The sequence below is a fragment of the Hypanus sabinus genome, chromosome 21 (genome assembly GCF_030144855.1).
Source record: "Hypanus sabinus isolate sHypSab1 chromosome 21, sHypSab1.hap1, whole genome shotgun sequence".
NCBI classification, from domain to species: domain Eukaryota; kingdom Metazoa; phylum Chordata; class Chondrichthyes; order Myliobatiformes; family Dasyatidae; genus Hypanus; species Hypanus sabinus.
Window position 1 is genome coordinate 48712268 of NC_082726.1, and position 24668 is coordinate 48736935.

Consider the following 24668-nt stretch of genomic DNA (forward strand, 5'->3'; position numbering starts at 1 on the left):
TTAATTGTCTTAAACTCTGGAGCCTTGAGGAAGAATACTGACTAGGTTTATCAGAATGGTTCCAATGTTGAGGGACTCCAGTTTTTGGGAGACTGGAGAATCTAAGTGTGTTTTCCTTTAAAAAAAAGGAGCGATTCAAAATCCTGAAACAAAACCTGTCAGAAGTATTGGAATTTAGTGGATGGAGATCGAGGAAGAAGGAGATGGGACAAAGATGTGTTACACAGTGAATTTATGATCTGGAGTGCATTGTTTGGAATGATAGTCAAGCATAATCAGTAATAAATTGGACAGCATGATAGCATAGCGGTTAGCATCGCTTTTCAGCATCATCTGTAAAATTGGGGTTCAATTCCAACCACTTTCTGTAAGAAGTTTGTACATTCTCCCCATGACTGTCGGTGCTCTGTTTTCCTCCCACATTCCAAAGATGTACAGATTAGGGTTAGTGAATTGTGCCCATGCTACGTTGGTGCCGGAAGCATAGTGACACTTGTAGGCTGCCCAGCACCATTTGATTTGACGTAAGCGGTTCATTTCACTGAAGCTTTGGATGTATATGTGACAAAGAAAGTCAGTCTTTTTCTTTGAATCTTAAAAAAGAGAATTGGGCAAGTTCTTGAAATGGAGAACTTTTCTGAACTTGAAGAATCAACTGTAGATCTTCACAGAGTCAATATTATGGGCTGAATGGGTTTATCCTGCACTGAAAATTGCATTGATTTTGGTCTTTGATTCTGTTCCACATAGGTACTGGTTGGAGTTCGTGTGCTGGATATAAATGATAATGACCCTGTGCTCCAGAACATCCCACTGAACTGCACCATCAGTGAAAGTACTGACACGTCCACCAGAGTTGCCAGGGTTCAGGCAACTGACATCGACAGCGGTTCCAATGCCCTCCTCACCTTCCACATCACTGCTGGAAATATTAATAATGCCTTTTTTATCAATGAAACGGTTAAGTAAATTATTGTTGATATATTGCATGATCAATAAAAATATTTCAAAATGCACATGAAGCAATATTATCATTCACTCACCTCTCCCTGAGACAGCTGATCGGCTTTGGCTTCTGGTGCAAAGTTTCACATTCTGGTGACCAAATCACCCCCGTATGTCTCCAACAGAACGCTGTCTACCTTTGCTTCATAAATTACTACCCACCTGCCCCTGGGCCACTCTGTTTGCTCCATAGAGTTGTTAAATCAGTTTATTATTGTCAGATGTACTGAGGGACGGTGAAAGAGTTTGCTTTGCAGATCGTCCATACCAGTCATTTCATCATGTCATTACATCGGGGAGGTGCAAGGGAAAAGTTATAGTAGAACACTGAATAGAGAGTTAAAATCACAGAGAAAGTGCAGGGCAGGTAGACAATAAGGTGCAGGACCATGACAAGGTAGATTATGAGGTCAAGGATCGACAAGAGATCTGGTCATTAGTCATTTAACAGCGGGGTGGAAGCTATCCTTGAAAGTAGTGACACATGCTTTCAGGATTTTGTATCTTCTGCCTGTTAGGAGAGGGGAAAGGAGAGAATATCTGGTTTGGGAAGGGTCTTTGAGTATGTTGGCTGAAGTTACAGTCACCCAGAGCAGTCTTTCTCTGGAAGCATGACCCCCACCTCTGCCATCACAGTCCAGTGCTGTGCAAGTTCATTCAAAGCACAGGCAGCTGGCTGACCTCATACAGTGATATTTGATAGCCAGTGAGACCATGACCCTAAGCTCACCTCCTGTTAAAACTGTCATTGTGATCAGGGCCACATGAGGGGTACATGAGGGGTATTTTTTGATCTTCACAAAGATTCAGTATCTTTGGGATTTAAAGAAGTATTGAATATTGACTTTCCTTAAATGTATCACAGAATTACCAAGGGATGTTGTTTAGCCCACTGTGGAAGAGACATTCAGCCAGATGCACTTCCCTGCCCTCTCTCTATAAACTACAAATATTTCCATATGCATAAATCCATCTCCCTTTTAAAAGGTACATTTGGCCTTTCCTCCACTGCTGTCCTGGAAGTAATCTCCATTTCTGAACCATTCAACATGTTTCACTCACGTTTCTGCCAATCAGTGTCATTCTATGTTGCCTGGTTCATGACTATTCCATTAATGGAAGTAGATAATCCCTATCTACTCTGTCCATTCTCTTTTTGACTATAAATATTATTGGATCCCCTCACAACACTCTCCACTTGATCATCCCCAGCTTTTGATCTTTATTACACCATTTATAACATTTTCACATCCTCCGTGAAGCAGGGAACCTAATTCTGGATGTAATATTTGTTATAGACTGATTTTCTATAAAGAGCCATCATGACTTACTCCTTACTCTCCTACTCTGCTTTATTTCTACAAAGCCCAGGGTCTTGTAAGCTTTTTTTTTACCCCACACGCTTTCTCAATCTATTCTACTGATTTCAATGAACGAAGATATGCCCCCAGGTCTCTGTGCACTTGAACCCCTTTTAGAACGGTGTCCACTCATTTTTTATTGCTTTCCATTTTCTTCCTGTCCAAAGGATAACAATTTGCAATTCTCATCATTAAATTTCACCTTCTACCCATTTTACCAGCCAACTTCTGCAAGACCATTACTATCTTACAACAGTTCTTTAGGCCTCCAGGTTTTGTGTAATCTGCATATTTGGAAATTGTGCCCTGAACACTCAAGTCTGTGACATTAAGAAAATTAAAAAAATAAATGGTCCTAGAATTAATCCCTAGGGAACTTTCTTTTATGCTTCCACTTTGTTCCAGTTGGCAGTCCACTCTGCTTCTCCCCATTTTAATCCACTGCCTTCAAGTTTTGAGGACAGCCAAATAATGTGGTGCCTTTTTAAGTGGAATTGCACATATTTTACATCTACTGCTACCCACATTGATCCTCTCTGAAACTTATTCAAGAACTATTAAGATTAAAAGCAATTTTACTTTTACAAATTTACAGTTTCTCAAAGCAGGCTTATCAAAATTAATGCTAGTTTTGTCCATTACGGTTGCTTTCAAAGCTTTTGTTTGTTCGTTCGTTATATGCCACATGATCTTTCTGTGATTGTGGCCATTCTGTGACATTGATTGTTCTTGGCAATTTTTTCTACAGAAATAGTTTGCCATTGTCTTCTTCTGGTTGAAAACTTTATAATGGTAACGCATATAAAAATCAATGAAAGTTGTTAAGGGTAGGTATTATAAAAACACAACCATCTACTTTATTCCAGGGGTTCTTGTCTCCCTTCCGTTCAGCTGAGTGGGGCAACTGTGCTTGGACCAGGTTCAACCCAGCATTGGTTCAGGGTAGAATTTCCATTTCAAGAGCCAGGTAAACTGCAGGAGATCCTACCACACTATTAGACTCCACAAGGCGTCCCTGGGGATAGCGAGCAGTGCAGGTCACAGAGTAGACTGTCACCAATACTGGATGCTCACTTCCACATTGGACAAGGTAAATTCTGACAAAGACACAAGTATTGGTGCAGAAAGCGTACCATTTACAACCTTTGCGTAAAAGCTGGCTGCACTTATGCTTTTTATCTCATTATTAAGGGCCCTGAGAAATTTCACTGCCTTGAAGGCTTTACATAAAAGCACATGACTGTACTTCTCATGGTCAGGGTTCTGCCTTCTGTATCATGGTCCATTAGTCTGTAGTAATCTTCTTATGAGCAGAACGCACTGAGTTCCATTTCTCACCAGGATGTAGAACCTCTCATCTTCACTGATATCAGAAATTCATTTTGTATGGGCAGCTGAAATGACTAGTTTCAGTTTCTTATCAGATCTGTAGAATCAGACACATTAAACATGTTTCTTCATGACTGATGCAAGTTCAATTTCCTTTTCAGAACTGTTCTCTTATGAGAAGCAATTGACCTAAAATATGATCTCTGCTTCTCTCTCCACAGATAAGATCTGGAGCTAACAGCCATTTTAAGTATTTTCTATTTTTATTTCAGATTTTCACCAGTGAAGGTTCTTTGTTATTTTTAGTGCCTTGGTCATCATATTTTCTCCTGTGGTTTATCTTTCAGACAGGTGTCATTTATGTCAACCGACCTCTGGATAGAGAGCGGACTTCTGAATATCGCCTCACGATCATGGTGAAGGACAGTCCAGAAAACCCAAGACATGCTCGAAGGGTAGTTGCTCTAAACGTTGTTTATTCATTGTCTAGGTGTCCCCTTTATATTTAGAAATGCATCAAAGATGTTACATCTTTAAATGCACACAAAGTAAAAGTGTCAGCTCGATGTGTCTTTCACAGGTTTGAGAAATCAAGAACTAGAGAACACAGGTTCAAGGTGAGGGGGATGGATTTAATAGGAATTTGAGGGGTAACCTTTTTTTTTAAACTTTTTTTATTGCATTTTTAAATGGTTACAAAGTATGAAAAAAACAATGTATATAACCCTTACCCCCTCCCCTTAACCCCTCCCCCCTAACTGCCCTATAGAAAAAAAGAAAGAAAGAAAGAATGCCTGGTTGTTGGAAGATCTCCACATGCTCCATGGAATTCGTAACAACTTTAATATGTATATTTATTTCTTTCCCCTAATAACCAATTGTTTCATCTTCAGAGCATCTATATATTTAATCCTGTCTTTTGTAAATAAGGGCTCCAAATTTTCAGAAATGTTTCATATTTACTTGGAAATCGGATACACATTTAAGTATAGATTCTTGGAAGAAAGAAATCTATGGTTGTATTCCATTAGAAAAAATTACTTATAATTTAAGAGATAAATATGAGGGGTAACCTTTTAACACAGAGCGTGATACATATATGGAATGAGCTGCCAGAGGGAGTGGTTGAAGCAGAAACAATAACAATGTTTAAGTGACATTTTGACAGTTACATTGGTAATAAAGCTTTGGGGGGGGGGGCCAATTTGGGGTCCACGGACCCCTGGATTAAAGGCTGGGGTCCATGACATAAAAAAAGTGGGGAACCCCTGATCTAGAGGGATATGGGTCAGATGCAATTCAATGTGACTAGATTAGGTTGCCATCTTCGGTTGCCATGGATGAGCTGAACTGAAGGACCTGTTGTGTGCAGAATTACTCTACATACTTGGCCACTAAAATATGCTTGTTTATTAAAAGTCAAGATTATTGCCAAATCATGTCAACTTTGTACAAGCAGGCTTAAGAAGTCTTGCTTGTTACATTTAGTGACATTTACCGCAATTCTTGCAGTAATACAACCCAGAAGAAGATTGGAAATTCGTCTTCCTTTTCTGCTGTTTCTGCACATCCTTTTAAATGTTTCCCCATCAAGCACAGCAATTGTATAACTTCCTTTTAAATGTTATTGTTGAATCTAGCTATGAGTCAGCGCAATCTAGACAACTTGCCAAGTGAAAAGAGAATCATTTCATCAGTCTATTTTGCCAATTCACTGTATCATATTCACAAAAACATATCGAAGATTAAATATGAATCTGAACAAAAAGATGGAAATCTATTCACTAAAAACTGCCAATTTAAGGTGAAAAAGACCAGTTAAGAGTTTTGGAAGTGTAAATAATGGAAGATCATTTCCACTTTACAAGTACCAATAATAAATTTGGAATTTTATATCAGCAGTTCCAAAGTGTGGGCAGAAATGAAAAGTTCTTGAGATAGATGTATTAGATTTGTTAGCTAAGTTTTTTTTTTAAATTATACAACCAAGGTGTGTAGCTTGAGTTACAATGCAGCTTAATGGTGCTCTACTTGAATGATAGAACATGTTCCATTAGCAGAATGTCCACTTTAGTTCAGAGCTTCCAAGAATATAAAATTAAATGAAGCCTAGTTAATCACAACAATAAAAAATAGATAAACACTTGAAGGAGGAAGATATTAGTGAAGGTGTAATTTTGGGGTTTAATACAGGGATAGAACAGCCACATTGCATAAGGAGATGATACATTGAGTTGATACTTTTATTTTGGGTAAAAAGTCCTACTCCTCGACTGAAGTACTGATGATTCAACAAGTACGACCTTACAATCAAGTTGCAAAGAAAAGTCTGCAGATGCTGGAAATCTAAGTAACACACACAAAATGTTCAAATAACTCAGCAGGCCAGGCAAATTCTATGGAAAGGAATACAGTCAATGTTTCCATCAATGTCTCGGCCCAAGATATTGACTGTACTCTTTTCCATAGGTGCTGCCTGGCCTGCTGAGTTCCTCCAACATTTTGTGTGTGTTCTTACAATCAAGTTTTCTTTTATTCACAGGGTGACACAATTGGGGGAGCTACTGCCTTCAAGCTCCATGACCAGGGTTCAATCCTGACTTCCAGTGCTCTCTGTGTGGAGTTAGCATGTTCTCCCAGTGACAACTCGGGATTCCCTTAGATGCTTTGACTTCCTCCCACAATCCCTTGCGGGTTGGATGGTTAATAGGTCACTGGAGATGAAGGTGGGGTGGGAACTGGATGTCAGGGAACAATAGAAAAGTCAGAAACATAGAAAACCTACAGCACAATACAGTCCCTTCGGCTGACAAGGTTGTGCCGAACATGTCCCTTCCCTAGAAATTACTAGGCTTATCTATAGCCCTCTATTTTTCTAAGCTCCATGTACCTATCCAAAAGTTTCTTAAAAGACCCTATCGTATCCACCTCCACCACCTTTGCCGGCAGCCCATTCCACACACTCACCACTCTGAGTAAAAAACTTACCCCTGATACCTCCTCTGTGCATTCTCCCCAACAGCTTAAACCTGTGTCTTGTTGTGGCAACCATTTCAGCCCTGGGAAAAAGCCTCTGTGACTTTCCACACGATCAATGCCTCTCATCATCTTATATACCTCAATCAGATCACCTCTCATCCTCCATCGCTCCCAGGAGAAAAGGCCAAGTTCACTCAACCTGTTTTCATAAGGCATGCTCCCCAATCCAGGCAACATCCTTGTAAATCTCCTCTGCACCCTTTCTATGGCTTCCACATCCTTCCTGTAGTGAGGCGACCAGAACTGAGCACAGTACTCCCAAATGGGATCTGAACAGGGTCCTATATAGCTGCAACATTACCTCTCGGCTCCTAAATTCAGTTCCATGACTGATGAAGGCAAATACACCGTACACCTTCTTAACCACAGAGTCAACCTGCGCAGCTGCTTTGAGCATCCTATGAACTCAGACCCCAAGATCCCTTTGATCCTCCACACTGCCAAGAGTCTTACCATCAATACTTATATTCTGCCATCATATTTGACCTACCAAAATGAACTACTTCACACTTATCTGGGTTGAACTCCATCTGCCACTTCTCAGCCCAATTTTGCATCCAATCAATGTCCCACTGTAAACTCTGACAGCCCTCCACACTATCCACAATATCTCCAACCTTAGTTTCATCAGCAAATTTGCTAACCCATCCCTCCACTTCCTCATCTAGGTCATTTATAAAAATCACAAGGAGTAGGGGTCCCAGAACAGATCCTTGAGACACTCCACTGTTGACTGACCTCCATGCAGTATATGACCCGTCTACAACCACTCTTTGCCTTCTGTGGGAAAGCCACTTCCCGATCCACAAAGCAATGCCCCCTTGGATCCCATGCCTCCTTACTTTCTCAATAAGCCTTGCATGGGGTACCTTATCAAAAGTTGATAGAAATATGAGGAAGAAAAGAATATAGGGAAAATTAGTGGGTGAATAAGATTGATTGCTAGCACAGATCCAATCAACTGAATTGCCTCCTGTGTCATAAAGAATTACTCTTTTAAACTTAATCCAGAAAATCCACTCCCAGTCATTCGGTTTTGTGTGGTTGCTTTCGCAAGAACATATTTCTGAGCTTATGGAAGAGGGATGCATTGAATTTATAATGGACTGGCAGTCCACGAGTACAACAGCTCAAGAAGACAGCTAAACATTCACTTTCCCAAGGACTATTAGGGTTGGGGAGTATGGTGCCATATTCCTAGCAATAATTAATTTGAAAAACACATTGATGATGTTATTAGAATGGATCAATCATCAATTAGTGATTTTGTTTTTGTTTTGTTCATTTAAGGGATATAGCCTTTGCGGTTTGAGCCCTTTATAATTTACCTCTGAGGAGGTGATGAGTTATCTTCTTGAAACCTCGAAGTAATTTAGTAGTGAACACACACACAATGCTGTTAGGAAAGAAGGTCCAGGATCCAGACCAGCAATGCTGATGTATTTCCAAGTCAGGATGGTGTGTGGCTTGGAGGGTAACTTCTAGGTGGTGATGTGCCCTTATGTTGCCAGTAGACATTGTGCATTAGGAAAGTTCTATGTGAGGAGTCTTGGTGAGTTTTTGCAGTGCATCCTGTGGATAGCGCTTCTACGGTTGCTGTAGTTCACTGGTGCAGTGAGTGAATGGGGTGGCTATCAAGTGGGCTGCTATGCCCTGTTATGGTGTTGAGATTCCTGAGGGTTGTTTAAGCTGCACTCATCCAGAGTAGTCCATTGCACTTCGGACTTGAGCCTTGTAGGTGGACTTGTGGGAGTTGTGAGGTGAGTTAGTCACCACTGGCTTCATCGCCACTGATCTGCTCTTATTACCACATTGTGTAATTGGCTACTCCTTTTCACAAGAATAGTATTGAGAGTTTGTATGTTCTATTTAGCAGAATAATCGGAGTAATATTTTAATCAGAATAATCTAAAATTATGAGAAATACACACAAAATGGTGGAGAAACTTAGCAGGTGGGGCAGCATCTATGGAAAGGAATAAACAGTTGATGTTTCAGCATTTTGTGTGTGTTACTCCATATTTACAGCGCCTGTAGAATCTCTTGTGTTTACTACCTGAGAAACAAATTGGTTATGGGTCGCTCTATGGGCCTACATCAAACCATATGTTCATACAAAAACAGGCGTGCGGGTCTACAACAGCCTTTCAGATTGCCCCACATCCTCCTCAGGTATAGCCAGTGGAAGGAAACATGGGAAACCTATATGGATTTGTGTACAACAAACACCCACCAACATCAGAATGTTTTCCCTGGCTGAGAGGTTTAGAATCTATGGAAGGGAAAGACCGCTTAGAACTGAGACAAGGAGATATTTCTTTACTTAGGGACTGATGAATTTTTGGAATGGTGTACCGGAGCACTGTGGTGTCACCCTCATTGTGTTCTTTCAGTGAACCAAAGCATAAGGAGCTGGTGCCATTTCCAGGTCTAAGTTAGAAGATAAGCTATGATCCTGAATGCCAGAGCAGGCCCTTAGGACCTGGTTGCCAACTCCTTATCTTAATCCCAATGTTCTTATCAATAATGGCTATGTTAGAAAGGTCGAATGAGGGATAAGTATTGGCCAGGACATCAAGCTCTTGGTTTCCTCTGAACTGGCCCAAAAAACCGTTCAGTTTAAGGATAATAAGTATCACAATTGCCAATAACACCCTCATGAATGTCCATGAGTTATAAGAGAGTAGAAATTGATTTTTGACAATGGTCTTACCTTTAAAAATGCCATCATTTTTCACCACCTGCCATCCTCCTCACTCCCCTAACCTTGACTCCATGCTCTAGACAAGATCTTAGTTTCATCCTTCTCTTGGGTGCAGCTGCTGAAAGATGACAATGGATGTGGAGAACTAGATGTCTTTAGGAATGAAGTGCCAGGAAGATTGGAAGATTTGGACAAAAATGATGCCCATATAATGTATTAGTGTGAGTGAAAGAGTTATAAAGCCATTCTACAAGTAATTATGTTCAATATGTTCACAAGAGATTCTACAGATGCTGGAAATACAAAACAACACATATACACAATGCTGGAGGAACTCAGCAGGTCAGGCATCATCTACGGAGAGGAATAAACAGTCGATGTTTCAGGCTGAAACCCTTCATCAAGACTTGCTGAATCGTGGTGTATTGCTCTTTCATTATGTTGAAGTCTGTGGATTTAGAGTCTTGTCTCTGTCTTAACAGGATTCAGATTTGCTGACAATCACTGTCTCTGATGAAAATGATAACAGGCCCATGTTTACTCAAAGCTCTTATCAAGCTGAAATTTCTGAGAACCCAGCAGCAGGTAAGTATGTAGCTACAAGCTCTGACTAAATGTTTGGCACTTGTCCTGCTTTCTGGGACAATTGCAAATCTTGGTAACCACCTCTGTGCATCTTTGTAGCATCTTTCACACCTTTGCAGCATGGCGGATGTTATAACAGTGATAAAATGTAACCACTTTGTACACAGCAAGGTGCTGTCTTTCAGCATGTTTTCAGGTGCCACCTGAAGGAGACGTGCAGAATGTCATATCTAAATTATATTCAGCAAGCACAGTGGGGTAACGTTTACCTGACCGATGATCCAGAGACCTGGAGAATGATCCAAAATCAAAGATCAAGGATTGATATTAGTCAGCACTGTACAGTATTAAGAATTTGCTGTGGTGTGTTAGCCAGGGCATGATCTGGACCAAAATACTACATTCAACAATAATAAAAAAAATAAAGAATTTTACTGCATATATATATATGGTGGGGTGGTGATGCGTCTCTGCTAAAAGAGGTGTAAGGTGCTCCTTCCCTCCACTAGCAAGGCACCCTTTGGCAACGTGTAACACTTGCTTAGCCTCCCCAGTCAGTGCCATGTGAGGCCACGGGAGCAGCTGGTGGATGGTTGTATGAGCAGCTGGTGCAGATCACAAGTCCTGGTTATGTGACCACTGACGCCAGTCAGACCATCTCTGGAGAGCATTGATAATGGCTGGGGTCACCCATCTTGTAAAGAGACTGCCCAGAAGACAGCAAACCACTTCTGTCAAAAAATTTATCAAGAACAATCATGGTCATGGACGATGATCGCCAAAGTCATACGACACAGCACATGATGATGATGATGACTATATATAAATAAAAAAGCTAATAAAGTTAAAAGTTAAAGACAGATCTGTAATAAAAAGTTCTAAAATAAATAAATACCAGCATGTATTTACAATGTAAACAGCATTGTAAAAAGTGGTTTAAAATAACTACAATGCAGTGCAGTGACTCAGGTAAATAGTTAGAGGGGGTGGGTGGGCTAACTAGAATAGTTCATCAGATTAACTGTTTAGGGAAATCAACTTTCCCTAGTTCAGGGTGTCAAAGAATTTCCTTACAGTTTGGGGCATCAGAGTTTGGAGTTTAATTCTGGCGTCATCTGTACATCCTCTGGGTGCTCTCGTTTCCTCTCACAGTCCAAACACGTACCAGTTAATAGGTTAATTGGTCGCTGTAAATTGTCCCATAATTAGGCTGCGGTTAAATCAGGGATTATAGTCTGTGCGGCTCAAAGGGCTGGAAGGGCCAATGCCACACTGTATCTCTCAATTTATATATATATATATATAAAAACTTTTAAGATGGCGTGAAGATTTTGTTTTAATAGCCCTGTAGTTCTTTCCAGGGGGAACTTTTGAAAAGACAGTTTGCAGGGTTGGTAATGTGCACAGTGATTTTTCCTGCTTGCTCTTTGTTCTAGACACGTGAATGTCCTGCAGTGATGATAGACGACAGCCATTTAATTACCCTTTCAGCTGCCCTGACAATTTGCTGTAGTTTTTGTGTAATATGGGAGGGTCTGTATACAGTATTTTCAAATTGCTGCCTTTTGAGGGAAACATCCTCATTTTAATAGATAAATGAATGCATGTGTCTGCAATCTCACCGTTATTGGGATTGAGGGGGAATGCCTTTGACCTGGCTTGACCCCCACTGTCCATATCTCTGATCAAGAGTTTAAATTCAGTGGGTAAATTCAGAAATAATAATCTAATATCCATAATGGTGACTATGAATCCAACTGGCTTGTTAAGTAAACTCAGCGGCTCACTAATGTCTACATGTGACCAGACCCATAGCAATAAGGTTGGTTTTTTTGCCATCTAAAATAGCCACACTGGATGTTCAAGGGCACCGCCTACTGCTCATGCCAGCCCCATGAGTGAAACTTTCATATAAGCTTTTAATCACAGGAATTAAGAAAGGCGAGAAGCACTTCATTGTGAAAATCCATTAAAAAATGTTGTTATCAATAAAGTGACTCAAAATGTCCCCAAGCACTTTATAGCCAAATATTCTGATGTTTCATCTCCATTGTGATATTGGAATTAGGTTGTTAAAAAAGGATCGGTAAAGTTGACTGAGGGATTTCTTTTCCTCTCTTGAGAGGGTCCAGGAAATGACCAGAAAATTGGAAGCAAGTCATTCAAGAGAGTAGTTTCATCAGCTATAAGAACAGGGTTTAATTTCCAAGCAGCACACGCAAAATGCTGGAGGAACTCAGCGGGTCAGGCAGCATCCATGGAAGTGAACAAACAGTTGACGTTTTGGGCCAAGACCCAGTCCTGAAGAAGAGTCTTAGCCAGAAATGTCAACTTCTTGTTCATTTCATTGGTTGCTGCCTGACCTGCTGAGTTGCTCCAGCATTTTGTGTGTGCTACTTCAGATTTCCAGCATCTGTAGAATTCCTCATGTTTGGAGTTTAATCCCAGCCAGGAGTTTGTACGTTCTCCCTGTGACTGCATGGGTTTCCTCCAGGCGCTTCAGTTTCCTCCCACATTCTAAAGATACATGGTTAGGATTAGTGACACACTATGTTGGCTCTGGTTGACACTTGTGGGCTGCCCAACACAATCCTCACTGATTTGACTTGAAACAAACGAGGTGTTTCACTCTATATTTTGATGTACGTGTGACATATAAAGCTGATCCCCATCTTTTTAAAATTTCTTCGTTTGCAGGGAAATAGATATGGAGACCTCCACAATGGAAACCAGCTGTTGCTTGTCAATGTTCAGAAATACTTGTTACACCATTGTCTAGTATAGAGCCAGGTTGGATATAGAGAATTACGGTACAGGTCAGCCTGCAGGGTCAGATATGAGGGCAGACACCCAACCAAATACCAGTGAATTAGGTTTTTTCTGCAATAAATATTTCCATTTTTATAGCACTTGTCACATCTTTGGGATGTTGCAAAGCTCTTTCTTGTCAGTGACTTTCCAATGTGCAGCCACTGTTGTCACACAATTTCCCACAGGCAGCAACTTGATTGTGGACAAATCCCCTGTCAGAGTGAGGTTGTTTGAAGAATTAATATTAGTTCCAGGGCTTCCTTTGTAAACTTCACCCAACAGTTCAGCCACAGAATAATTTTTCAAATCAAGCACAAAGTCAATGTGATATCAATACTGTCTTATGATCTTGAAGAGCAAGAGAATTCTTTCAAGTGTGCAAGGCAAATATTAATCCCTCTCATGCATTAAAGTATATGCATTGAATCAGGGATAAACATCTGATGCCTAGGCCTCCTGAGTCCACACCCTGACTGTAAGGTAAAAATGCTACTCACAAAACTATGGTTGAACTGAGGGTCAGAATAATACTCTCCTTGTGAAAGCGGCCTGATGAATTCTAGCCAGTGATCCAACTATCTGTCACTTTTTGTGGGAGCTTGTGGTACCGCTAGGCTGCTTCATTTCCTGTCTTTCAACAATGAGTACCCCGTTCCATTTACTTCATTGGCAATAAAATGCTGTGGATTCTCATGAAATGCACTTCAGAAATTATGAATCTTTTGTACCTTCATAACCTGTCTTGCGGTTTCATTAATCATTTGTGCAAAAGTCATTGAATAAAGGAACTTGACTGAAACCAAGTCTTCTGACCTCATTGTTCACTTTGTAGGTGCACAAATCACGCTGATAAATGGGCCTATTTCAGCCTTTGACCGTGACGAGGGGGCAAATGCTGTGGTTAGTTACCGATTACTGGGGAACAGGACTGACTTCTTCATTGTTGACAGGAACACAGGTGAGTTATTTCCTTTCAGCTGAACACAATGGGACTGCAAAGCTCAGATCTGTGATTAATGCATCCTCCAGAAACGTCCTCAAATGATGAATCCAAAGTAATTTTCTAAGGCCCACAATGTCGCTGCCATTTTACTTACAGAGACGAGCAAGATACAAGGCCAATTAATTTCTCTTTGTTAGTGTTGACTGACAAATGATCAACTAGTTCAATTTTAAGTTTAATAAAAACATTTATTTATTTATTTAGAGATACTGCCTGGAACAAGCCCTTCTTGCCCAATGACCTGCCAACCCACCTCTTTATCCCTCACTAATTTACAATTTACTAACTTACTAACTGGACTGCAGGAAGAAACCCATGTGCTCAAGGGAAGGACATACAAACTTCTTACATAGGACATTGGAATTGAACTCTGAACATGCACTTCACGAGCTCTAATACTGTCACCGTAACCGCTATGCTACCATGATGCCCATTGTAGAAATTTGTAACATAGCGCACCTTTGGGCCATTTGTTCATGTCAGATGCAACAGAGCAGTTTAGGGCAATTCCAGTTCCCAGTCCCCAGCCCTAGTTACAGCTCAACTTGAGCTCTCTGGGTTTGTTTTAATCACAGTGATTGTTCCTGAGACTTGCGGAGTAAGAACAATAACAGAAAAGTAAGATTAAATGCTTTTACTGAGTCGTGTTTGCCACAGTAAACCCTGGGAAGCTTACAGTGCGGGAACGACAAACCAGGCCCACTGAAACAAAAAACATGCGCGCATGAAAGCCTGTGCAGAAAGAAAGCACCTCCCATGTGTAGGAGGCTCGATGAATTCAGCACATGACCAATTGGCCGCATGCACCCTTGCCATATTTTCATAATCAATCAGAAGCAGCTCAGTTTCTACCTCCATTATCCTACCACTCCTTGGGAGATAAATTGCCCTCATCTTCTATTCCTTCTCCCATTTCTCTCAAGGAAATGCCTAGTCATTGTCCTCTCTGCCAAGAAAAGTAAACCCTCCCATTCTGCCTGTCTGGATGTGGTGAACTACGTATACCTGTCTGGACACGCCCCCTGCTGACTGCTCCTGTGGCTCCTCCCACAGACCCTGTATAAAGGCGATCAAGGCCTGAGCCCGGCCTCTCAGTCTCCAGGATGTAGTATGGTGGTCACTCACTGCTTGTTCCTTCTTCCAGTCAATAAAAGCCGATATCTCGGCTTACGTCTCAGAGTGAGTTATTGATGGTGCATCACTGGATGAATAGTTCACTTTGTATTTCTTGATTGAGTTGCTTCCTAGCTTTCTCTGCAGCAAACAAAACAGCCACGCATTCATTCATCCATCCATCCATTTCAGATTTCCAACTCGTGTATTGTCACATACACCAGGAAGCAACAAAATCTTTCTCTTGTGAAGCTTACTAAGTAAATATTATACATGGTAATAAAGTAATTATTGTTCTATGTCATGATCTGGAAATACAACTCTTTATTTACTATTTATAATAATAATAATACTATTTGTTATTTTTATATTTGCACAGTTTGTCTTCTTTTGCTTGTTGTTTGTCAGTCTTTGTATGTGTGTTTTAATTGATTCTATTGTATTTCTTTGTTCTACTGGAAATGTCTGCAAGAAAATGAATCCCAGGGTAGTATATGTACTTTGATAATGAATTTGCTTTGAACTTTGAAATATAGCATTCAACAGCAAAACAATGGAGAGGTGCAACGTATCCACAGTTCCCAACATCTACCCAACCACATATCTACAGCTGAACCTAGGTCCACACATCATCCAGTATCTACTCAACCACACATCTACAGCTTCCTACATCCACACGTCTACTCAAGCACCAACGCATCCATCTACACAGCTGCTCAACCACACATCTACAGCTCCCTGCATCCACACTTCTACTCAACCAGATATCAATAGTTCCCTACAAACACATATCCATCAGCTCATTACTCAACCACACATCTACAGCTCCTTCCATCCAGTCAACCATCCACACATCTAGTCAACCATCTAGACATCCATCCACACATCTAATCAACCATCTACACATCCATCCACACATTTATTCAACCACACATCTACAGCTCTCTGCATCCACACTTCTACTCAACCAGATATCTATAGTTCCGTACATGCACACATCCATCTGTACATCTACTCAACCCTAGGTCCACACATAATTCACATATCTACCCAACCACACATTTACAGTTCCATACATCCACATATTCTCACATCCATCCATCCACACCTCTCCAAAAGAATGTAGGTAAAGTAGAACATAAATGACATAAAACAAGCTGCACAATTGTCATTGTTTCACAGCTGTAATCTACCCATATGAATTATGCTCCCATTCAATAAAGGAGACTCCGCTCCCCTCACATGCAAGCATTTAACACAGCCAAGACTAGCTCCAGCTGAAAGAATACACATCTCTATCATGGTTTACCTCTCCATGACAAATGTTTCTAAGTTGCTGTTTTCTATGGGCCTTAACCCCGACCCTCTCCCTATCCTATTTAGGGCTTTCTGAGCAAGATATCATGATGCTTTGGAGTATGAATTCCGATTTTATCATTGTACTCAAACATTTAAAGCCACAGCTAAAATATGAAGGGATTTGAACCTCCCTGGCCTCTTGCCCATTGACTGTTTGGTTCAGAATCACAGCCTTTGGGTTTTTCAGATCTTGAGGATCCAACATGATTATTACTTGAGCAATAAAATTGTTCTATTTGATTAATGTTTCTTAAATTCTAGCAGAGGAATTTGACCTTTGGAGGAGAATCCCTGTCTCAGTGGTTTGAGGTATATGTGTCATAGAGATACACACATGGAACAGGCCCTTCAGCCCAGCTCATTTAGCCAAAAGGTGGTAAATCTCTGAAATTCATCACCACAGACAGCCGTGGAAGCCAAATCATTGGGTGTATTTTAAAGCAGAGGTTGAAGGGTATATAATTAGAAAGGGCATCAAAGGATAGGGCGAAGAAGAGAGAATGGGGTTGAAAGGGAAAATAAATCTAACTTGTCCTTGCTGAGCAAGTTGTCAAGATAATCCCATTTGCCAATGTTTTGCCCAAATCCCTTTAAATGTTTCCTGTCCAGATGTCCTTTTCAAATGTTCCAGGATTAAATGAATTCTTAAATGGTTTAGCCATGAAAGATGGTCAATGACAGAAGACTTAATTGATGCTAAGCTGTTTTATAATGTGTATAAGACAGGATCTGTTAATTTCTGGAGAAGGGAAAAGTCTACACTTATAAATCAAGCTGAGGTTATGTCAGGAAGCACAGAAAAATAGTGGGAAAGAAGATGAGAAGGAGCATAAGTCAACAAGATAAAGAGGGATTGGTAACTGGATTTTCAGAAGGCTTTGACAAGGTGCTACACATGAGGCTGTTTTTAACAAGCAACAAGTCCGTGGTATTACAGGAAATATTCTAGCCTGGATAAAGCAGTGGCTGCTTGGCATGAGGCAAAGAGTGAGAATAAAGGGAGCATTTTGTGGTTGGCTGCCGATGACTGGTGGTGTTCCACAGGGTTCTGTATTGGGACTGATTCTTTTTATGTTATATGGCAATGATTTGGATGATGGAATTGATGACTTTGTGGCTGAGTATGCAGATGATACGAAGGTAGGTTGAGGAGCAAGTAGTTTTGAGGAAGTAGGCTTCAGAAGGACTTAGACAGATTAGGAGAATGGCAAAGAAGTGGCAGATGGAATACAGTGTCGGAAAGTGTATGGTCATGCACTTTGGTAGAAGAAATGAAAGGGTTTACTATTTTCTAAATGGGGAGAAAATACAAAAAACGAGGGTGCAAAGAGACTTGGGAGTCCTTGTGCGGGTTCCCTAAAGGTTAATTGGCAGGTTGAGTCTTTGGTGAGGAAGGCAAATGCAATTTCAAGAGGACTAGAATATATTGTGAGCAATTTTGGGCCCCTTATCTCAGAAAGGATTTTGTGAAACTGGAGAGGGCTCAAAGGAAGTTCACAAAAATGATTCCAGGATTGAACAGCTTGTCACATGAAGAGCATTCAATGGCTCTGGGCCTGTATTCACTGGAATTCAGAAGAATGAGGTGTGACCTCATTGAAACCTATCATTGAATGGTGAAAGGCCTTGATAGAGTGGATATGGAGAGGAAGTTTCCTATGGTGAGTGAGTCTAAGACCAGAGGACACAGCCTCAGAATAGAGGGGCATCCTTTTAGAATGAAGATGAGGAGAAATTTCTTTAGCCAGACAGCAATAATCTGTAGAATTCTTTGCCACAGGCAGCTGTGGAGGCCAAGTTCTTATGTATATTTAAGGCAGAGGTTAATAGATCCTTGACTGGTCAGGGGATGAAGGAGAAGAAAGGACATTGGGGCTGAGAGGAAATCAGCCATGTTGGGCCAAATGGCCTAATTCTGCTCCTATATCTTATGGTCTTATGGTCAAAATAGCAGGAAAGAAAATGGGAAGGAACATAAGTCAACAGACAACAAAGGATTGTATTTGGATTTTCAGAAGGCTTTGACAAGATGCCACAGATGAGCAACTTAACAAGCTATCAGTCTATGGTGTTACAAGAAAGATTCTAGCCTGGATAAAGCAGGTGGGGGGTGGGTGCAGCACAGTAAGCAGCAGGTAGTACTGCTCTCTTACAGCTGCAGCAACTGAGGTTCAATCCTGAACTTTCCTGTTTGCAAACAAGAGAAAATCTACAGATCCAAACAACACACACGAAATACTGGAGGAACTCAGAAGGTCAGGCAGCATCTATGGAAAAAAGTACAGTCGATGTTTGACCCAAAACATCAATTGTACTTTTTTCCATAGATGTTGCCTGGCCTGTTGAGTTCCTCCAGCATTTTGTGTTTCCTATTTGCATGTTGTCCCTTTGACCAACTGGGTTTTCTCCAGATGCTGCAGTTTCCACCTAAATCCCAAAGATATGCTGTTCAATAGATTAACTGGACATGGTAAATGTTCACTAGTGTATATGAAATTGGACAATGGGATTAGTGGAATTACTCTAGGAGTTGGTTTTGAACTAGTGGCGAACAACTCCTTCTGTTGTCACAAAAAACATAAAATATGAAATAGTTGAGTTCGGGAAGAGATTAAAATGCTAAATCATCTATATTGATGTATGAAGAAAAGCCAACCTCTGCAGTTTTCCTTCAATTAAAAGAGCATATTTATTAAAATATATTGTTTACAAATCTGGAAATACATCAATGTTCATAGAATTATATAATTATAGAATTGTACTGCTCAGAAACAGGTCCTTTCGAACCACCTTGTCCATGGCAAATATGATGCCTATCTATGTTAGTTCGATTTCCCTGCATTAAGACAGTATCCCTCTAAGCCTTTCCTATCTAAGTACCTCTACAGGTGCCTTTTAACTGTAATTGTATCTGCCTCTATCAGCTCGTCTGGTAGGTCATTCCAGAGGATCACTTCTCTCTGTGTGAATATCCTCTCATAGTTTGAGCTCATGAAGTGCATTAGCCTGAATCTACCTCCACTCTACCCAACTTTCCATGTGATCTATGCCCCACCGTATTCTTGGTCAACCTCTGTCACTATCTACAACTCCGCCAACCATATCAGATTGATGGCGAGAATATGGCAAGTGAGCATGCAACCAGTTGATTACACGATGAATCAATTGGGCCTCCTACACGGGAGGCACTCCCTTTAGGTGCGGGCTTCTGACCGCGCATGTTTTTCATCTCAGTGAGCTCAGTTTGTAGCTCCCTCACCGTAACTTACCCAGTATCTGCAGTGGCTAGCATTACACAGTAAATGCATTTAATCCCACTGCTCCATCATCGTACCTGCTCTATGCATATGTAACACACCACTTTGAGTCAACATAAAAACATAGAAAACCTACAGCCCTTCAGGCCCTTCAGCCCGCAAAGCTGTGCCGAACATGTCCCTACCTTAGAAATTACTAGGCTTACCCATAGCCCTCTGTTTTTCTAAGCTCCATGTATCTATCCAAAAGTCTCTTAAAAGACCCTATCATATCCGCCTCCACCACCATTGCCGGCAGCCCATTCCATGAGCTCACCACTGTCTGCATAAAAGACTTTCCCCTGACATCTCCTCCGTATCTGCTCCCAAGCACCTTAAACCTATGCCCTCTTGTGGCAACCATTTCAGCCCTGGGAAAAAGCCTCTGATTACCCACGTGATCAATGCCTCTCATCATCTTATACACCTCTATCAGGTCACCTCTCATCCTCCGTCGCTCCAAGGAGAAAAGGTCGAGTTCACTCAACCTGTTTTCATAAGTCATACTCCCCAATCCAGGCAACATCCTTGTAAATCTCCTCTGCACCCTTTCTATGGTTTCCATATCCTTTCTGTAGTGAAGCAACCAGTGTCATCTGCAAACTTTCCAATCATTCCACCTTTGTCATATCCAACCCATTTAAATATGTTACAAACAACAAAGGTCCCAGTACCAATCACTATATTACACTACTTGTTACAGACTTGCAGACAGAAATACAACCATCCACCACTACCCTCTGCCTCCTGGCACTGAGACAATTGTGGACCCAGTTTGCTAACACATCTCAGATCACTTGCACCTTAACATTTTGGAGCAGCCAACAATGTGGGACCTTGTTCTCTCACGGTTAACAAAGCTCCCTGCCCAACAACACTATGAGCATACCTCCTTAAAATAATTGAAGGAAGCTCACAATCAGCTTCTGGAAAACAATTAAGAATAGGCAGTAAACATTATTGTTGGCAATGTAGAATAAACATTATTATTCTACATCTTATTGAAGAATTTTTTAAAATTAGAATTAAATTGGTTAACAAGATTCAGAATAGTTCTGTCCAATGTGTTTATCTTAAACTAGTCAGATTATTTTAATGATATTCGATGACTTTCAATGTGTTTCAGGAATTGTTTCTGTGACTCCAGGAAAGACCATTGACAGGGAGGCTTTGCCCAGCGAACACCTGGAGTTCACATTGATAGCAGAAGATGTTGGCCTACTGAGGAGTACGGCTGGGCTCACAGTAACCGTCCTGGACCAGAATGACAATGCACCAGTTTTCACCCCCACCTCTCTGACAGTACACATTCGGGAAAACAGTCCCTCAGGTGAAAAAAAATAGGCACAAGAGATCCTGCAGATGCTAGAAATCTTGAGGAATGCACACAAAAAGCTGGAGGAACTCAGCAAGTCAGACAGCATGTGTGTGTTCCTCAGGTGAAAGAAAATCTCATCGCACCTTCTAAGTGTTGGTGAATTGCTAATTGCCTTGCTGAACATTACCAGAGGTTGAATAGCTTGGAAGGAATGTGTTGGAATTCAGGGAATTCCCTTTGCTTATTGTGTACCAAGTTGGAAAGCTATTGGAAGGATAAAGGAACACTTTTCACCAATATTCTTGGGCATGCATACTCATTGAATGCCTTTTGGCACAGCTAAAAGTCCATAAGTGACAGAGGGTTTCTACAACATGGTTTCCACTTCTTGCGATGAAAGTACATCAGAATCAGGTTTATATTCTCCGATAGATTTATTGTTTTGTGCCAGTGGTACAGTATAAGTTATAATAAGAAATTAATTTAATATATAGTGCAGAAGAGTAATAGTGAGGTAGTGTTCATGGACTGTTCAGAAATCTCATGGCAGAGGGGAAGAAGCTGTCCCTAAAACACCAAGTCTGCATTTTCAGTCTCCTGTACCTCCTCCCTGAAGTGATGGATATCATCTTGAGGCACCGCCTTTTGAGGATGACTACAATCATGGGGAGGCTAGTGCCCTGATTTAGAGCTGACTTGAAATAGTAACTCCTCTCTCTGCAAATGCTGATTGACCTATATTGTCTGCTTGTATTTTGACTTCCTCTTGAAATGATTTCCCCTTCACCCTTCTTTCACTTACCTCCCTTTGCCCTCTGTTTGTTCAGCAGTTCTCTGCATTGGCCCCTAGCAAACACACTGACCTGGATTTCGACTTTGACATCTTGATCGGCATGGACCAGTTGACCCTCTAAGTTAGTACCTTTTGGGCAATCAGAGAGTTGGAAACTGTAGAGCTCATAGGATGTATCTTGTTGGTACTGTAGTGCTGAGTCTATGAGTCAGTATTTACCCATGTGGAGCTGCTTCATTCTGGATATTGTCCCATATTTTGAGTGTTGTCAGATATGCCAGAAGATTCAGAACGTTCCCTCATAGTGTAATCACACTTGTGCTTCTTGGATGATTGTAAATGTGCACACAAATCGGGCATATTATTGAGACCCATTTCCCACACCTTATTCCCTGCCACTTCACAATCTAGAGAATGAGGGACTGCAAAGTCCACCACATCCCAAAGATCCAAAATTGGATGAAGTTATCCTTATATCAGTCCTTGGTATCCCTTTGCACAACCACTTAAAGATCCTCTAGGTACTTGCAATTATATAAGACCTAGAGCAAGATAGCAAACATTTTTGAGAGTGTGTGCCCAAATTGGGGATAATCATGTAAAAAAAAGTTCTCTTGAATGCCATTCTAATTTTGAGCAGAGATTATCACTGATCAATGAATTAATAATGGATTTTTCTGGGGAAAAAAGAGACTCCTGGTGCTTAATTACACATTTATTGTTTTAATATTAATAAAAGCACAACAGAGGCAGATATAAATGATGCATTTTAGAAAACCTGTTAAAAAGTATTAGAATTGAAAAATAACATCACTTCTAAATAGCTTTGTTATTGTAACCGCTTACTACCCAAATACTGAAGTGTACACCAGGTCTGCGAGAATTTTGAAACAATCCATTCAACATCAAATGTTTTCACATCTGTCTAGCTCACCAAGTAGGCATAAGGTGTTATCTGTGGCAATATCTGACTGTTCTGAGGTTGTAAAAAATCATTCGCTGCATCATTTGACAGTAAAAATAACTATCATGTATCTTTTTATTATGGAAGGTTTAGAGAATTGAAGGGTGGCGTACATGTGCCATCTTGGGCACATAATGCATAGGATTGCCACCACTTTAAGAATGAACTGTAGCATGTTGCATCAGGCACTGATTTTTTTGGGGATAGTTACTGCCTTAAAGAAATTATATTGTATTGGTTGTTATGCAGTTGTTACTTACTTATAGAAGCAACATTACAAAAGGGCAAATGGATGCTACATTTGATGTAACATGGAATTGGAAATTGATGCCACGTATCCAACGAGAGATTGGAAAGGGGAGCTCCAGTGGCTCTGCTTTTGCGATTGGGGAACTGACATTCAGACTAGCCCAGCAACAAGCGGTAATAAACATGAAAGAGGAGTAGCAGGGGCCTGAGCGGTAATGAGCTCTTGCTGAACAACGGGAGGCCATACAGACCATGGAGGCAATTATCAGCTATAAATGCAATCTCCTCATCCACCCCCTTCTTCCGGCAAATTCCTGCCAACACACACAAAATGCTGGAGGAACTCAGCAGGGCGGGCAGCCACAATGGAAATGTATAAAGTGTCGATGTTTCAGGGCAAGACCCTTCATCAGGACTTACTCCTGCCATTCAGTTACTTCCGTCACTCCAATTGAATCTGCCTCCACTTCCACCTCTTCAATTGCATCCCTTCCAGACCCCAACCATGTGCTACATAGATGTTTGTCATCATGTTACTTTTGATTCTTTCTATTTACGTCCCTTCATTCTTGACCCCTTAGTCAATGGGAACAATCTCCCTCAACCTGCTCTGTCCATACCCTTGATTATTTTTAAAACCCTTTCAGATTGCCTTGAGGACACCCCCGCCTCCTGTCCATATCGTCCCTGGAAACATCTCAGTAAGTTCTTTCTGTGACTCCAGTGCTCAGTGGTTACTCTTCAACTGCCGCAGCCCGGAGTGGCACACAAAGGCCAGGTCGGCACTTCCAGTGCAACAAACAAAATGCCGTAGGAACTCAGAAGGTCAGGCAATACCTAGAGGAACAAACAGTTGACATTTCAGACTGAAACCCTACATCAGAGAATCAGGAGCTTCGAGGGCAGTACCAAGCAAGTGCAACATTGCTGGAGGTGCTGCCTTGTGAATAAGATATGAAAACAACCCTTCTCCACATGAGGACATTAGAAACTTCCCTGGCATTACTTTGAAGAAGAACAATGGAACCTAGATGATCTATACTATTTATTTATTATTTACACAATTTGTCTTCTTTTGCACATTAGTTGTCAGTCTATATGCATAGTTTTTCATCAATTCTATTGTATTTCTTAATACTTCTGTAAATGCCTGCAAGAAAATGAATCTCGGTGCAGTATATGGTAACATTACATACTTTGATACTAAATTTTATTTTAGCCTAGACTTTATCCGCCACGATCACTGTGTTTGGTTATCTGGTCTTTATTTTGCTCTGTCATTTTTTTGGGAACTTACAGTATACCAGCTCTACAATATTTTCTTCTTTACAACAGTGGGGATGTTCAACAGAACTTCATCAGCTCCTGAAAGGGCTGTACAAACCACTTCATGAATATTCAGTTTGCCTCTTACCAGCATGCTTCTGTAGAAACTTCAGTCATGCATCAATAGGGAAAGTGATTTTGATATCAGCAGAATATGAATAACCCTGACCCCAAAGAAATTCTGAAGGTGCTGGAAATCCCAAAGCAATACACGCAAAATGCTGTTGCAAGGTTTTGAATCTAAGCATCACCGGTTCCTTTCCTACCACAGAAGTTGCTCAACTCACTGAGTTCCTCCAGCAAATTCTTTGATTCAGACCCAGGTTTATTTATAATGTGTACATCAAAACGTACAGTGAAATGAGTCAATTGCATTAACAACCAACACGACCTAAGTATGTGCTGGGGGCAGC

At 40.9% G+C, this 24668-nt stretch overlaps 1 protein-coding gene across 1 annotated transcript in view; it reads left to right on the forward strand.

Moving 5' to 3' along the window:
* cdh23 (cadherin-related 23) overlaps positions 1-24668 on the forward strand; it is a 1109092-nt gene that overhangs the window by 1003270 nt on the left and 81154 nt on the right. The window contains exons 42-46 of the mRNA XM_059946450.1: positions 751-960; positions 4043-4150; positions 9921-10023; positions 13667-13792; positions 20732-20935. Coding sequence (XP_059802433.1) covers positions 751-960; positions 4043-4150; positions 9921-10023; positions 13667-13792; positions 20732-20935 — 751 coding nt within the window. The remainder of the gene's footprint in view (positions 1-750; positions 961-4042; positions 4151-9920; positions 10024-13666; positions 13793-20731; positions 20936-24668) is intronic.